The sequence below is a fragment of the Rhopalosiphum maidis genome, chromosome 4 (genome assembly GCF_003676215.2).
Source record: "Rhopalosiphum maidis isolate BTI-1 chromosome 4, ASM367621v3, whole genome shotgun sequence".
NCBI lineage: Eukaryota > Metazoa > Arthropoda > Insecta > Hemiptera > Aphididae > Rhopalosiphum > Rhopalosiphum maidis.
Window position 1 is genome coordinate 27,116,275 of NC_040880.1, and position 18,594 is coordinate 27,134,868.

General features: G+C 26.9%; 2 protein-coding genes across 2 annotated transcripts; both read right to left on the reverse strand.

The window, feature by feature from the left end:
* Window positions 1-1,538: 1,538 nt before the first annotated feature.
* LOC113549763 (odorant receptor 43b-like) lies at window positions 1,539-5,674 on the reverse strand. The gene is made up of 5 exons (XM_026951225.1): window positions 5,004-5,674; window positions 4,590-4,698; window positions 3,099-3,203; window positions 2,571-2,729; window positions 1,539-1,616 (listed from the first exon to the last, which is right to left on the reverse strand). The coding sequence occupies exons 1-5, from the start codon at window positions 5,672-5,674 to the stop codon at window positions 1,539-1,541; spliced, it is 1,122 nt and encodes a 373-aa protein (XP_026807026.1).
* A 5,315-nt stretch (window positions 5,675-10,989) lies between these two features.
* LOC113548673 lies at window positions 10,990-17,841 on the reverse strand. The gene is made up of 4 exons (XM_026949681.1): window positions 17,813-17,841; window positions 17,414-17,552; window positions 16,576-16,674; window positions 10,990-11,430 (listed from the first exon to the last, which is right to left on the reverse strand). Exons 1-4 carry the CDS (start codon window positions 17,839-17,841, stop codon window positions 10,990-10,992), a joined length of 708 nt encoding a protein of 235 aa, XP_026805482.1.
* Between the last annotated feature and the right edge of the window lie 753 nt (window positions 17,842-18,594).

Sequence of the window (18,594 nt, forward strand, 5' to 3'; positions counted from 1 at the left end):
GTATCAAAAAATATGAGTATGCGACATATATTATATTATATAAAATATATAAACGTTCATCGAAAATAATTGTTTTACACAATTTGAAGTCATCAAAATACAATATTTTTACTATTTCCTATAGTATAAATAATACGATTTCTCACACATAAATACTTACTAAATTGTCCAAGTCACTTGTATAAACACAATAAATGATAATTGTTTGGATACCTTCCAAACTACTAGCTATGTATAGTTCCAATATTATTTGATGAATAGAGCCCTAAAAATAATATTGATAATATAAATAAGTCGAACTTCGTATAATGAATAGTAATAATTACGATGCATTAATAAAGTTCATAGCAAACAGTTATTGAAAGATAAAAATATGGATAACAAGTTTGAAATTTTAATATAACATTTGTTTATTAATGTTTCATTGTATGTCAAAAATATTAAATTAAAGATACAGTAAAATATCGATTATCTGTCTAGACTATAAATCAGTGATGATTTTCATTTACCTGTGTAACCCCTCCTCACCATTATGTCGGATAATCGAAGTTCTAGTGTATACCTATTAACAATGTTTTACAATTATGTAGTATGCAATATGATAATATTTATTATTATTATTAATATACTACGGTAAATACAATGTTCTTGCATTCAATTATACTTATAATAAAATAAAAATATGTGTAATGGGTAGCAATAATCAATATTGAAAAAGATACTATTATGAAATATATTTGATAATATGATATATGCCGATATATATAAGGGAACACTTATACCTGTTTTTTTAATTCCAACAATGATTAAGTATGTATTATTCAATTTAATTATAACACATAAATTGTAGTAACTCTCCTCTCTAGACACCTATCGTTCAGCTGTGTGGTACTCTCTTGCTTACCTTTTTTTCTTTTCTCTTTTTTATCCAAACCAATGTCAATATATATCTGCATGTGTCTATAATTGTGCGAAATCAGCAACACTATAATACATCTGTACAAATATAACATTACAATATAAAAATACGATATAAAATTATACTTGCTATGCCGTGAATGACCATGACTTTGGAAAGCCCTTAATATATTTCGCAAACAGCTCATTTGCAAGATATACTGTTTTATATATCATTCTTATTTGGGACAGAGTATACATTGCCGTGGTGGCGTGAAATTTTATTATTTTAAAACGGGAAAGATTTTGTTTCAAACCTACCTATTTTATTTATACACAATCTTAGGAGATTACAATCATTCAATATATTTGGTTACTTCTGACCATGTGTGTAATAAAACAAATTTAAATATCTATAGTAATTGTATTGTGATGTTTTTATTAAAGGATAAAGGTAATGCATTATAAAATGTAGTACATTTTAATGATGTTAAATAAATAAAGTTACTATAAAAATATTCATTTATTAATAGACAAATAAAACTTTTGAAAAAAAATTTGAATAAAAAAACAATTCTGAATTATAAAATAAAAGATTTTATCACTAATCACCTGCGTAGATAGTATTATATTTTCTGTTTTTATATTGCAGTTTTTATAAGTTCGTGATTGATTGAAGTTAGTAAAACATTTAACACCGTGTATGCAAATCTTAGGATCTGAAATAAATACAAAAGTAAGCTTATTATAATACATAATTAATTATGTTTTTAGAAAAGAAAAGAAACAGTCATTTTTTAAGTATTATAAGTTTATAAACCAACATTAGAACTACATACATTTATTTATTAAACGTTGATTATATACTATTTATAATATTCATATAATAGATGTTTAAAAAGTAATAGCTGTTGACTTATTCGAAAATGCATGGTTATGTGATTCAATAAAACTAACACAAAACTTATATATATATATATCATATTGGAACGGATATTTAAGAACGCATTAATCAGGTTATAGACTTGGCATTCATATACTATACCTTTAACACATCACTTCTCTTTGGAGTTTAGGGCCCACATGAAATTTATATCAGTCAAATTCCTACAAATACTTGGTTTTGCGAAGCAACATGCAGAATAAATTAAGTCTGGAAAATGTTTTCTAACCTTATACCATTCGTTGGTTTGATTTGTAAGGAATATGAATTAATAGTGTTGTTCTCAGAAACTGATCAAGATAAATTACAAATCGAACGAGAACAGAATCGCTTTTTGGTATAATTGCTCGATATTATATGAATATAAAATGCGATCTGTGTGACTACCAACCGATCAATTCTCACTTAGAACATCAACATAAGTGAATAAAATAATTTCTGGATATATTTATGCACCAACGCTAATATTTATAGTTAGATTACGAATACTGCAGATAAAGGGTACAAGGACGTGGACTTGGGAGAGGTGCCATTACTTATAAACTATCTAGAGACTAGATTCTTTAGAATGCCTTGGTTGTTTCAGGTAAATTGGAATGAAAAATGGTTTGTAAAATCGCAATTAAATATTAAAAATGTATTAGTTTTATGTATAAATTTCATAACACAGACTAAAAAAAAAAAAATTTCGGTAAATATTAATTTTTAAATAAATAAAATATACACTTACTCTGATAAGTAGATTTAAGTTTACGGTGAAAATGGAACCAACTTTAAATTCTAATGGAATCGTTGCTCTGGTCATCATTATTAATATAAGATGATCAAATGATTTGTTTTGAGAATAAAATAATTGATGTTTAAAAAGTCCGTTCAATATACCATCGTGCTAAAAAGTTAAAATAGATATAAATAAGCATATAAAGTAGTTATTTTGATTCAGTAATCAGTTAATTGTTTCAAAAAAGTATGGATGTATTATGTATATATAAACGTTCATGGAAATAATAGTTTTATAAAATTTCATTGTATTTATAACAATATAATATTTTTTTTATTTCTTATTGTTTTTAATAAAAACTTTTGATATTGGTAAAAAATAGTAACGATGAAATATTGAATATATAGTTTATCGAAATTCATGTTTGATGAAAAATATTTTCAAATACGATAGAAGTTTTTATTAAAATGAGTGTAATATGATAAATGCTATGGTATAAATAATACTAATAGTAATTATACACATAGAAATACTTACTAAATTGTACAAATTATGTGCATAATTGCAATAAATTATAATTGATATGATACATTGCAAACTACTAACTATACATAGCCCCAATATTATTTGATGAATATAGCCCTAAAAATAATATAGATATAATAATTAATAACTTTAACTGTGTATAATAAATAGTAATTGTCATTATGATATTATGTATAGATGCCTATAAATTTATAATAATATAGTACAATATATGTTGATTTTACAATGACGTGTGTGTTTTGCTGTTATTTTTTTTGATGTGTAATAATCTTATAATACAGTAAAAATAAAAATGCTTTTTAAACGCTGAGGGTGATTTTTGCTGGAAAATTGAATCTTTTGGTTACTTTAGGATGTCAAAAAGATATAAAAGTATTCCAAGAGTTTATCCTCATAATCAGAATACAAAAAAAAAAATAATTGCAGAAAAAAAAGTCAAAGTTTTTAAAATTTACAAGTTTCATAGTTTATAGTTATAAATAGAAAAAAATAAGTTAAGTGTAATCTCACAAAAAGTATTTATAAACGTTTGAAGTTATAACATTTAACAAATTTTGTCAAAATTGGAAAATTAGCAAATCATGTCTAATATTGAAACTCAGATTAAAAAATTTAATAGAAGATTCAATTTTTCAATTTATTCTAAAAATATTAAATTAAAGATGCAATAGGACTTTGATTATCAGTGTTCGCATTTAACCATGTTCCTGCTTCCGAAAACTTGTACGTATCAAAAGTCCAAAAGTAAAGATATAGGCGTCTAAGTAATAAGTATTGTATAATATTATAACGTATTACTTTATAACAAGACAATGTATACACTTATGTCTATAACATTGTTAAATAAATAAATAAAAAGTCTCGATTAATCATGGTTTTCAATTATCTGTGAAATCCCTCCTCTCTATTATCACGGATAATTGAGGTACTACCTATTTATACTATCTTACAATAATATGTAGTATTGACATAAAAGTCTATAAGTTATAACAAGAACATAGGATGGTATAAGATAATATATATCACTACTAAAATCAAATTATTAATAATATATGATAATTGTAAAGTTTTTGCATTGATTTATACTTTTAAAAAAAATAAAAATGTCTTTAATAACAATATAAAAATATATAATCATGAAATAAATTGAGTAATATTATATAGGACGAGAGATTAGCTGTCTCCGCTCATAGTTTTTTTTTTTTTGCCAACAATGATTATGTATTATTGTATTCGTTGAATTCAATTATAACGATAACACCTCTATTGCAGTAACCCTCTAAATGCCTACCGTACAGCTAGATTAAATATTCTACAAGATAGCAATGTTAAAAATAATTATAAATTAATTTTTATATTTATATCTATAAAATATAAAATTATTTAAAACGTTTAATTATTAACAATATGTGTATATTGTTATAAAAAATTGTTGAAAAAAAAAATAAACTACGATTGATCAAATATATAACTACCACAGACCTGTATGACTTGAATTACTAAACAACCAGTCAAACCAATATACAATCCACAACATACTATTATCAAAAACATTGGTTTCTCATATACTGTCTTCATTTCTTTGAAAAACCTATAAATTACATTTATAAAATGTAATAATTTATTAATTATAGTGGTTTATGGATTTTTTTGAATTTCCCTTTTACTATTTTATACTTAACCATAACTGGGACAGGATAATGTTAATACTTTGATATATGTACTATACATTTTATTAGATTGAGTTATTATGTGGCTAAATAGGGATGAACCAATTTTGAATATATTCATTGTATAGAGTTTTTAAATTAAATGTCATCAAGGCATCAAGGTTATAGACATAATATACAATATACTTGATGACACAAACTAAACGGTGCGGTCAACACAACTCACTTCAACATTTCTTGATGGTGTTTGATCGCGACTTTTAATTTTTGTTCATCCGTGTTTACCATTGATTCTTTGACCTGTTCGTGGAGAATCTGAAAATGACATTGCAGAACGCCAGTGGAATACATGTATGTCACGTGTAAGAAACTGACTTCAATGTGTGCAATGTATACGGGCAAAGCGTATAAAATATATTTGAATACGTAAACAGCCACAGTTGTCGTTTTTATTGGCAGCACGTCTACAAAAGGGAACGTGAACGGATCACCAATTTTCACTGATTCCGACGAAGTCGTGTACAACACGGAAACTACCGCGAATAAGTTCGGCATGATTAAGTGATGTTTGATCACAGTTGCAATTTTGTTTTTAAAGTTTTCCGGTATTCCCACTCCACGCGAACGCTGATACATATCACGGTATTGTGACTGATAGTAGAGCCTAATGGCTATGAATGCAAAAACGAGGATTTCAATTATGAAGCATAGGACGCCGTAGGTGCGAACGGATAGGTCTTCTGTGGGGTCGGCAATCAATAGGTAGGTCGACGCCACGAAGAACAGTGTGACGACAATCTTACAATAAGTGAAATACACCATACACGTAGTGTCATAACCGCGGTCGTCGTCGCCGCATCCAGCTTTTTTGAAATAGGTGTCGACTATGTGTGCCATGTTCCGTGTCTATCGGCATACTGAGTGTGATTATTTTTCAGCTTTTAGTTTATATTTATAAACTATTGTTTAGATTATAATATGTATAAACATATACAATATTATATAATTATACGTTATGGCTATCCCAAATATTCGTCTCTAATTAAAAATGTAAAATCAAATTAATTTATTATATTATTATGCATCAATAAGATCCGTAATGATATGCATTAACTACCAACCTATTAATTATATTTTTTACTGGTGTTTTCTTTTTTTAAGAATTATAGTTTTATTGACTTCTGAGGGGTGAAATAGTCATGAGGATATTTTTGTTTATTTATTTTTGAATTGTTTATTGACGTTTGACATTCTAAAGTTGGAAAAAAGATAAACATAGAATTAACTTTCCATGTTAACCTTTGAAAAAATAATAGTTTTGAGAATAAAACATATATAGTGTATATAATAATAATAACGTAGGTACACGTAGTCGCGTCATCATAACAACTATTTATGTATATGTATAGGTACAACTCTTATATACATAAACGTGTATCTGCGAGTCTGTGTAATCTGTATGTATGACCGTGCAGTGAAATCATCAACGCTGTACATCTGTACAAATATAACACGATCACAATATTAAAAACATGATATAAAATTATACTTGCTATGCCGTGGACGACCACGACTTCGGCATTCCCCCATAATACTGTGCACACTGCTCGATCACGGGATTTAATATAATATATTATACATATATGTTTCATTACTATGTTTATATATGTTTATTATTATATTACATACTCGAGCACGACGATGGGTGAACAACGTTCATATCGCTATGTGTAATTTGACTGTTTGGCTCATTGCGTGCAGTGAAAACGACCCGTTTATAATGCGATTTGAAAACAACGACAAAAAATTTAGCCTCCATTTCCAAATCATCGTTAGGCAAACAACCTTGCAACTAATTCGTGGTGTTATAATATTAGGAATAAGGTACACTATTATTCGTTTGTACAGAGAAACCATCTGCAGCATTATAGCCAATAATGTATCTATATAATATTTATTAGTTATGACTTTATGAGGGAGCTATAATTTCTTTGTTGCTGTTACCGTAATGTAGAATTACGGTAATTCTAACAACAGGTAATTCAATTACCTACAGAATGTTATAACACACATAATAATTCTTTAAATCACAACGAATATTTTAAAACGTATGTATTCAAATTATTAAGTTGCAAAATAATTACCTACTTCAACATAATTACATTTTCCAACCGGATTTGAATTAATACACTCAAACAACTTATCATAAGTCCTATATCATTAAATTAAAAAAAAAAAATACAATAAACAATTTTTATTTTTATTTAAATAATTTAATTCTTTACCATCAGAATATTTCTACAATTATTGTTTAATATTTTAACTTCTGTGTTAAAGGAGGTATCACCCAAAATAGGCCACCAAATTTCATGCTACGCTACTGAATATAACTTTGGATATTAACTACAATATTATATTATGTTAATAAATAAGATATACCATATACCCCTAAACGAATTTTATTTCCACTTAAAGTAATAGTTCTAGTCATCTAAATTTTAATCTTAAATGAAAAAAAGTAGGCAAGTGGGTACCGTTACTTTTACATTAGGTGTCAAGTGCATCACTGTTATGGTTAAATTCAATGATATACCCATTGTATACGAAAAAAATTCTGAGCGAATACGGTCTGTTAGCTTACATCACTAAATATATTTGTTTTTAATGATACATTACACTAACGTAATTTAATTTACTTTTGTATTACGTTAGGTTGATATAATTCATTTATTATGTTATTAGTAATTATTTATTATAATAAAATACGAGTAGTATACATATAATTTTAACATATTTGTATAATTTAAAATTTACAACAGTAAAATAGATAGTATTTTAATTTATACATTAAAAAGACATATTTTAGGATTAATATCACCACTGAACACACGTACTTATTTTTCTTTATAAATGGTACATTATAATAATATTGTGAGAGTTAAACACATCTTCGGACGGCCGATTCCACAATATTATTCGTCATGGGTAGGAAAACCCGTGATAAAAGAAACGACAGTCGACTAAACGAGTGCCCGAATAATTTCGACAGAGAAGTGAGAACATCGTTTTAAGTGATGCGTGATGGATACAAGGAAAAATAAAATCCGGTCGGAGACTTCAATGCCCAGAGTTAAATGATATGTTCGAGTTCAAATACCTATGCGTTTGTATTTTTATGGAATTATCAATTTCATTTTTAAAAATTTTTTTTATAGAATTTTCAAATATGTTAGGGGGTGTACATTTAATTATAAGTAATACTTCAACATTTGTGTTTAATATTCAAACTATTATATTGTAGTATATCAGTTTAACGATACATTATTGCGGTTCTCAGATCCTCAGATAAATCTCAAATACAACATAATGTGCTCGCCATTTTTCGTTTTTTACAATTTCTTTTATTTGATGACCCATTTAACATATTTATTATTTTGAACAAAAAAAAAGAATACAATTTTTTATTATTTATTTGATTAATAACTTTTGTGAATTAGGCATCGTTAATTATATTTTAATAGCCTTAAAATAATTTGGAAGTTTAACGACCCAATAGTTTACCTACTAATAATTCATAGATCAGTGGTCACCAATTAATATTTTTTAGGGGCCATATTAGAAATTTGAACATTTTTCACGGACCATCAAAATTCTAAATCATTTAATAACAGATATAATGTTGTCGCAGTATTTATTATTATTTATTCTTTGCGGGTCGGATAAAATTTGTTTACGGGCCGTATGCGGGCCACCATTTGGTGACCCTACTATAGATTATGCTTGGTATCGATATGACTGACGATTGACGACTTACCATATCGTAAATTATTATTTAATATGCTAGGCATAAACAAATTTAAGAATTAGAAAATTAAAGTTAAGTTGCATTGACTTTACAATTTTTGTTGATATAAACTAAATAAATTACCGATTACTCTTGATTAGATTTAAGTTAAATTAATAATTAACAAATAATAAATAAAATAATACAATTATTACAAATCAAAGGGAATTCAAAATTGTCTTGAAAAATAAAATAATAAAATATTTTCATTATAATGATTTAAAATAATATTTGTTTTTAAATCAGATAAATTAAAAATAAGCTCATTTCTATTTTCAGTTTATATAATTTGAAATAGCTAAGTACTTATATCACAGCTGAATTTTACTATACTTGCATTTTTGCAAGTATACATTTTTTTTTATTAAGTATAATAAATATCTTAGTCAATTTTTTTGATTATATAATAGGAATATTTTATATTGCTAAGTTTATTGTTTTTCAATATGGACATTCAAATGTTAGAAAAAGTTTCGTTATTTATAGTTTAGGTATCTATTTCGAGAAATGTTTTCCAGTATCCATACTATTTAATTAGGTACGTTAAGTATGAAAAAGCCGTGATTCCATTTTGTGAAGTGGCTGTAGACATTGTCCATTTCACGAATCGAGTAATAACGTGATGTACTTATGGATAACCTATGGATACCACATGTATTACCACATTACTTCAGCTTCTTCTGATTACCCGTAGTATGTTAAACAATCGTTAAGATGTTTATTGTAGAATATAATATGATCAAAAACAATATATTTACTTTCAAAGCATGACTTTTACATTTTTTTATGATATTATGTCAAACAAACATAAAGTCATAAAGCTTACAACGTATTCCAAATACCAATTATCGTATGTATAGTTTCATAATATGGCAAATAATAAGTATATAAGTATTTATCGGCCGTGAAAAACTGAAATGCAGCTCCCTAATATAATAAAGTATCACGCCAAATATTTATTATTTTAATTTAAACAAAATATAATATTAAAATAATATGGTGTCTTTTTTTATTTAATCATAAAATAGATGTTGAAATGTGTACACAACTACACAATAATATAAACTCTCAATAATGTTTAAAATGTATTCCAAGGTATTATATAAACTCCCTAAGTCTTAAGAATTGAGTAAACCACACACTTGTCATTAGATAATTTCACATAATTTCTCTGCAGCAGACCAAGTGTCAAACTCGGTCAACGTTTACGAATTATCCGGATTCGTGATCATCCAACACGTAGTTTTAGTATGGAATTGAAGACAGATGAATCACATAACTGAATAATGCTCTCAAATTACGATTATACATATATAATGTACATCGTTGAAAAAAGAAAGAAAAAAGAATTCGCAGATGACCCGACTAAAGGGCATTTTACACAAACGTGACATGTCGTCACCATTGTAACTATAGCTATCTCGCTAAGTGCAACCGTCCAATTATCGAATACTAAATAAAAAGTTATGTAAGCAATGACCAATCGAGACATTCTGCAACACAATGAATCGTAAATCGTAATAGCTACATAAACGTCAACAACAAAATAATTAATTATCATGGAAAAGTGTTCAAAATGTTTAAATCGATATGAACCACAACAATCTTCGTAAAAATAATAGATATTTTTTTAGTTTTGTACGTTATTTTACTTGTGTGAAAGAGAAAACTGCAGTTTGATTTACTATAGCAACAATAATAATACCGTGGTCCGTGGACACGATGATAACATAAAAATATAGTTTAAGAAATAGGTATTTAGTATGTTGTTTTAGATTTTGAGTGAAGCGATGAGTTCATTGGTTTAAAAATTAAAAGATGTAAAAATTAGAAATATTACAATGTTTTTCAAAATAATTAGGAAAAACAAACAAAAAATTAAGGTAAAATGGAAATTTCACGCAAAATCGGTATTCTACAAAATCGATTTTATTTAAAAAATAACCATTTTTGTTTGTATGTTTAGCTTTAGGACTAATATATGCTGTAATTTGACGAAATGCCTGTAAATATTTAAATAAATAAATATTGAATGACAATCTCCGTGCTCTGAATCGTTTTTTTTTTCATTTGATAAATTAACATTGAATTAAAATTTAACACGTTTATATAAAACTTATAAGTACCCTCAGAGGTACAATCGACCATCAACGGTCGTTAATTACTATAATAGGTACAGGAGAACGAATTTGTCGGGATTTTATTTTTTTAAACTATTTTTTGATCTAAATAACGAACATCGAAAAAATATATTTTTAGAGCGTCTTTTAAGTGCGTTATTACGTATATAATTTTTTGCACCTCTGCCGAGCATTGAGCTTAACCGTTAGAGGGAAAGACGGCGCGTTGTGGATCGCACACCGATTGGTCAGCGCTTCGAAGCCGGCCGCGGCCGTTCCATTACGCACGTCTGCTGCAGCGTTGGGCGCAATCGTACTACAGCGAGATCGGCATGTGCGCACTGTCCGCCGCGCAGGTACTCGGTGGCCGGCAATCGAGCCAGCAGCGTTTTGTGTTTCGGCGGATGCGGCCCGTCGTCCGACCGACAACCGGACGTCCGCGGACCGTCATCGCGACGCCGCGCATTTGTCACAATGCCGATCGATTGCATGTAACCGAACAGCGTTGGCGTTTCCTGCCCTCCACGGCCGCGCGTGGCCGACAGCCGACCGCCGGCCGCACGGAGGGCGGCCAAGTGCATGTAATAACGGCCGTACGCGTGGTACACGGACCGCCGGCCATTGATCCCGTTGTGGTACTCGGTGTCCGGAGACAAGCCGTACAGGTGTCTCACGTTTTTTGCGATATACTGATATAAGAAAAAAAAAAAATCGAATATACGTAAACATACATTTAGCACTGAGTATTTTTAGTATTTTTTAATATTTTTTTATCGGCGTGTAACGTGATATTGACCTATAAACATGTTATATGTCACTTGTCTTTTCACTACGGGAAAGCTTACTTGAAATTGCATTTTGCATAATATATTTGCATATATTTTCATTATTCTTCATGCTAAATGTGAAATACACATTTGGGTATATTAGAACGACGAAGAACACAACTTGCAGCAGTTTTTTTGATATATCGAAGTTTATGTGTCGAACGAGTTTAGGCAACTAAAAAAAATTATTTATTTCGTCGTAATCGAGGGATTGTAACAGTTAACGGTTCGTAGTAAATCTATCGTAGTAAATATACTAACCTAACCTAACCTGGATTTGTCGATTCCGGGCCGATAAAAACAATTCCACGATATTACAACGCCGCATATTATAATACTGTATTTGATGTGCGTGTGTAGCAGTCCTGCACGCAAAGGAGGAAGGGTTCAACCCCTTAGCCTTTTTTTGTATCTAGGTCATTTAAAGCTATTGTTTTTTTTTGGATTAAAAGGAAGTTTATAGACTGTTGAAGTATAATGTATAATTGAAAAACTATATTTAACTAACACTTTTCATTTACTTAAACAGTTAATATATATTTTTATAATACAACTTTTTTTTTCATAACTTTCTATGAAAAAATCCTACGCACGGGCTTGGTGTAAAACTAGTAAACAGCGCAAGTGTCTATCATAATTATTTGTCAAAAAATAATCGTAGGCATCCCTTAAATATTTTTTCGACATGCATACGCATATGTGGGCTATGGACCATTATATATTTACTTGTGTGTGTTACCTACGGCGTAAATAACAAAGAAACAAATTAATTTTTAAGTGTTTATTTAACTTTTTCAAAAACATCAAATTTTATTTCATATACTACCTACTTATGAAATATTATCATTGTATTTTTATTTCAAATAATGAACATTGTATATATATTTTAAGGGCACATCTTAAATTCATATTTCTTATTTTTCAAGTGTGTAGTCATATGTACGTATATATATTTTAAACAGGTAGGTACTTAATAAGAGTTTTTAGTTCTAATTATCAAATTATAGGTAGTGAATGTATTTTAAAACTAAAGTAGTTAAATCACGTGTTATTCGTTACACGGAAATCAATAAAATATTATAATTTAATGTTACTTAATGCGTAATTCATTATTAATTTAAAAATCAAAATTAAAAAGTACTTATAGTTTTTAGATAGGTAGTGCGATTGTATTAGTTATAATTTAATTAAAAAAGTGATTAATTTAATAGGTAGCTTGTATTTTGTTAGTTTATATAAATTATTAGGTTTATGGCAGTGTATTAAATATCAATTAAATTTTATAATATCATATAATACCCTTCTAATTTTTTTAAACTATTAGTTAACAAGAAAAATTAATATAATGATCATGATATTAAATTATAATTTATAAACATAAAATATGCATTAATCAATAAATATAATTTATAATATTGGACATTAATATGCCTATAATATAATATTAATATTATATTTAGAAACCTGTACATATAACACAATATTTAACAGGTCCATGATAAGGGCTGATTATGTTGTAGGTAATTAATTTTGTTTAGGTTAATTTGCCCATAAAACAAATTTTACTTAATTTTAATTGTAAGATTTTATAATATTATTTTTTATTCCATTAAATATTACTATATATAATATTAACCTAGAAATTTGGAGGTTCTCTGTTGGTGTACATAGACGTCTGTGCTCAATTTTAACCTTATTAAAAATAAATTGAAGTTACGCTATGTTCATTACGTTAATATTTAATAAAACAAATTAGCTGACTAACACGCCAAAGTATAATAGTGTCTCACATCCCTAAAACTAACTAAAATAGTCACAATACAATAAAAGACATAAAAATCTAGTGGATAAATTATCCACTTATAATATTTAACAAAATCACTGGTCAAACTAAAACAAAAATGAAGAGATACCTATGAAACAAAATATACCTTGGCAATAATTTGGAACATCAAAAATAATAGAAATAATAATAAGTCGAGTGAGAATCGGTCACATCTTTCTAACATACAGATATCTCATGCCAAATCAACCACCAACAGAATACATTTCGTGTGGAGTGGTACTATTGGTGTCTGGTACTAGTGGCGTATAAAGGATTTCCTGACGGTAAAACACATAAAAACAGAATGCAGATTCAATGAAAATGATAGAGTAGTTGAGTAGTACAACATATAAAGAAACCTCTATGAAATAATCGGTCCTAATTCGCATGAAGTTTGAGCATCATTAATCCACAAGGTAAATATTACGTTCTACGATCAATATCCAAACAGAAAACGTCAGGGGACGTTCTTGGGAACCGAATTAGAAAAATATATTTAATACAAATAATAGGTATGTTATTGATGATTTTTTTTTTTTTTGCTATAAAGTTTGTTCAAAATCTATTTAATAATTATTGTTCCACGAATATTTATATAAAATAGTATAAGAAAATCTAATGATCAAAGCTTAAGATTAATTAATAATAATAAAAATATTTTTATAGGCACCCAATTTATACAAATATTAACTCGGACAGACCAACATATTTGAGGTTTTTTCGGTATCAGACGTTGAAAATGTTGAAATTAGTCTGGTTAGTTTAGTAAATTTTCATAGTAGATACTAATAGTAATTTATAAATAGTCGCAGTGCAAAGAAATTCTATCAATAGTGATTGGAGTAAGATATTATTTAGAGAAATAGCACTTATCAGTTTTAAAAATAGTGTAGAAAATATTCGATTTGACCAATACCAAAACCCAAAGAGTAACGCTATACCATTGGTGTAATGGTATTTCAGTATCTGAATAGCAACCTGCAGCAGTTGTTACCTATACTTTAGAATTACTGTTGCTGTTATTTCATACCATAGCTAATCGATAAATTATTAATATATGTAGATAAACGTAATGAAACGTTCATACAAAACACATTTATATATTCATATTTTACAAAAATTACTTTTAAAAAGTAATTTTGTTACCACAATTTATAATAATTGGTATTATGTAATTATTCAACACGGGTACATGCATAATAATTGGTGAAATAAAATAATATTTTAAATACATGCGCCAAAGCATTACGTGATTAAACTTAATCTGTATTGGATAAATGAAGGGATATAAGAAGGAATATAATAATATCGGAAGGAATACATTTGGTTGTATTTCCCCAACACATAACACTTTAGTCCGTAATATACAACATTTGAGCGTAATATTAGCACGTTGGGCACATATGTATTTTTTCCTACATATAGTGGTTCATTATAAAATAATTACTTGGCATAATCCAGTACATTTTCTTATTTTTGTTGTTAACTTTTTTTACAAAGCTGTTTATTTTTAAATTGTTACATTTTTGTGTCCAAATGTGTCTTTTATTATTCATCCTAATGCATTTTCATACATTTAGGCACTCAAACGTGTTCACAATTTATTTACAGGTATATGTTTATATATGTTTCCAAAAGTGTTATACGCCCAATAATATTATATAAGTACCACTTTAAATTGTATTTACAATGCATTTCGTATCTATGTAAATTTAATTGTCACAACGCCATCAACCCCATTCACGTCATGAAGCTGTTACTTGTTTACGAACAGAGTATTATATATTTTACAATGCGAATGAAAATACGTATTGTTATTAAAGCATTGTAATAGTGTTATACAATGGCGATGGAAATGTAAATTAAACGTTAAAAGACATATATTTAATCAATAGTCACCTTGTATTATTTTTACTTAGAATATTATCTATCTAATATTTTAATCTTCACATAAATAATCAAAATGTGTTACGTGTATAAATCATATATGAATCATAGTGAGCGTATTATTGGTCAATTAATCTTACATTCTTACTATGCATTATTAACCATGACGCATTTATTATTGGTAATTCGATTGTTTATACGAAACGGATAAATCTTATACATTTGAAGGATTGATTTATATATTATTGCATATTCAACATTCTGTTCATTTTTATTCAATTATAAATAATACTACAGCCTAGAGAATTTCACAATATAAACTTACAATATTGTATAACATGTCTTTAATAGGTATTGAATTAGAACATTAGAGAATATCAATATAGTTAAATTATCTACCAATGCGTTTTTGGTGTTAATAAAAACCATAAGTTTTTTTTAGTTAATTTTTAACACGAATATACTATATTTAGATTTATTAGCAATATAAATAGAAAATACATATAATACACATAATATAAGTCAATCTAAAACTGTAAGTTAATAACCATGTTGTTGATGCTGTAATAATAATAATAATAATAATAATAAAAAATTAGCAAATATTTACATACTCTTGAGTCATGATTATTCAATACAAGAAATCAATACTACGCACACTTAAAAATGCAATAATAATATGTGGTCAATTCTAAACATGGAATTTTGCAATTTGTGATTTTTAGTATAGTTCTATAGAGAAGGTAAGATAATTATAAATAGTAATTACGGTTTATGAGTAAGAGTATATAGAAAGGTATCAGTCGTATATACATATATAATAGTACCTACCTATATAATTATTTACTGGTATCTAATTCTCTGCTGTCGATATTTAACGTGGCTTAAATTAAGTTAAATCGATAATTGCTATGTTTTAGACCAGCCATCATAATAATACACTAGTACAGTAGTATCTAAGTATATTATTATATAGATTAGTATCTACGTATGGATATACAATTTTAAAAATGTATGCAAAATTTGATGATTTTCCCAAGAAGAAATTAATGAAATATATTAAAGAATATTTATGAGCACTGATAAAGCAAAACGTTTCATTCTGAATAATAAAATAAACGTAGTATAGTTGCATAATTGACTATGTATACTGTATAGGAACTGAAAGTGATATCTTCTGTGGGATTAAAATAAATTTTATAAATAATATTTGACCTGTATTTTTATTATAATTTACGTCTACCTATATAAATGTTTATGAAATACGTTTTTTTTTAAAATTATAATGACCTTACCTTGATATGATCAAAGTCTGTAATATGCATAGAAGGTAGCGTTTGACAGTTAATGAAAATCAATTTTTTACCATCAATTTTGTTCTTCTTGAAAATTATCTGTAATTCAATATATCAATGATTAAAAACCAATCCTGAACGATTTTAAAATTAGGTAAGTATCACGAATGTTCATCAAATATATGAACATATGTAATAACAATAATAATAAAGATAAAGACAATAGCCAAAGGACAAAAGTAGATGCATATTAGCGACCAATAATTAATATGAATGTCTTTGCAAATAAGACTTCAAAAGTAGACAGTATCCTCCTACAAAATAATACGTACACATGAAAAAAATCATTTAATTCTTAAATCAATAATGATAAATTGGTAAGTGATAACTATTAATTATGAGTTGTTGCATTACCTATTTGCCTATAATTTAAAAATTATAGGATTACTGTTGCAACTATAATATTTTGACAATTTGAACATGTTAGTGGTTATTATAGTCATACACTCATACAATTTCTTTACCTAACAGCATACAATTTGGTCAAGGCCGTTGGGATTTTTTTTATTTGGTCATTTTTTAAAGTAATTTTTTGAAACAAATAAGTTGTTGGAAAACAATCGATTAGATTTCTTTCTATATGAAAAATCTCCGAAAAGTTAATTAATAAGTTAAATTACCTGGGAATTTCAAAAACCCGACGTTGAACCTCAAATATTTAAAATCTAAATTCATTTAATGCTATATGTTGATAAGACATATGTTATATTCATATATAATTTTTTTAAATTTAAGTTTAGAATTTTAATTTATTTAATACGTTATCACAGTTACTCACTACGTATTGAGGCAATTTTAACCCATACTGTACCCAATCCGTGACATTTGATACCGACCACGACCAACTAATCGGTTCTTTTAGTTTGTTAACGGCGTTTCCTGCTATTTCAAATAATGAATCAGGAAAATAAATATTCCTGTAATACATACCATTATATATAAGATTTGCTCAATTATAGTTTTTAATCGATTTTTATTTTCAGATGCTTATTATTATTATTATATTTAGTAGATATTATGTATTCCTAATTATTCTTTATGGGATGTAATTAAGATACATATCATATAACAATACAATTATAAATTAAAATACAAATCTAGTGGTTTGCTAAAATTAAAAATGTAATTGTTCATAATGTTATATAAGTATAATAATACAATTTATAAAGTTTATTACCTATGATTATTCACACAAATAATTGCCATGATATCCAATTACATTCTCTAGTTAAGCATTTCATTTATTATGAATAGACAATTAAAATAATGTATTATTTTGAAGTAAGCGTGTGTTGAACTGTTGATATCTCTAATTTCTAAAAATTTAAATAATTAAAAGTATTAGACGTTTTAAAACCAATATATTTTGTATAACTACTAAATAAAAAATATATTAATGATATTATCGTTTAATTAAAAGTTAACTTTAGTATGTATATAAGATATATATACAAACATAAAATGGTATTTTTTCTATTTATTTTAATTGACAAATGATAAATTTAAATTTTAGAAAAAGATAAGGGAATAATCAATAAACTTCCTAAAGTGATATAATATGGATTATAAAATTACTTTATAAGACGGGTTAAACTAATTTAAATGATTTAAAATCAAAAAATACTCGGAATATATTAATTTAAAACACTTACATTATATTATTGTAGTTTTCAAAAATTATAACAAGATTTAATTGGTGTTTTTAAATTAACTATTATACTAAGTGTAAATATAAATATTAATTGTTAAATAAATAATTATTTAAAATGATTTTGATTTAATTACATTATTTTTACCATGGTAATTTATAGTGCTAGTAAAAATTATACCTCACGGTTTAACATTTGTTTAAGTTTTTTAACTAAGTTGCACTCGTAAAATTTTTAAACTCATAGAAAATATTCAACATTAAATTAAACAAATACTAGGACATTAAATATGTAGGCTTATACGAGAAAA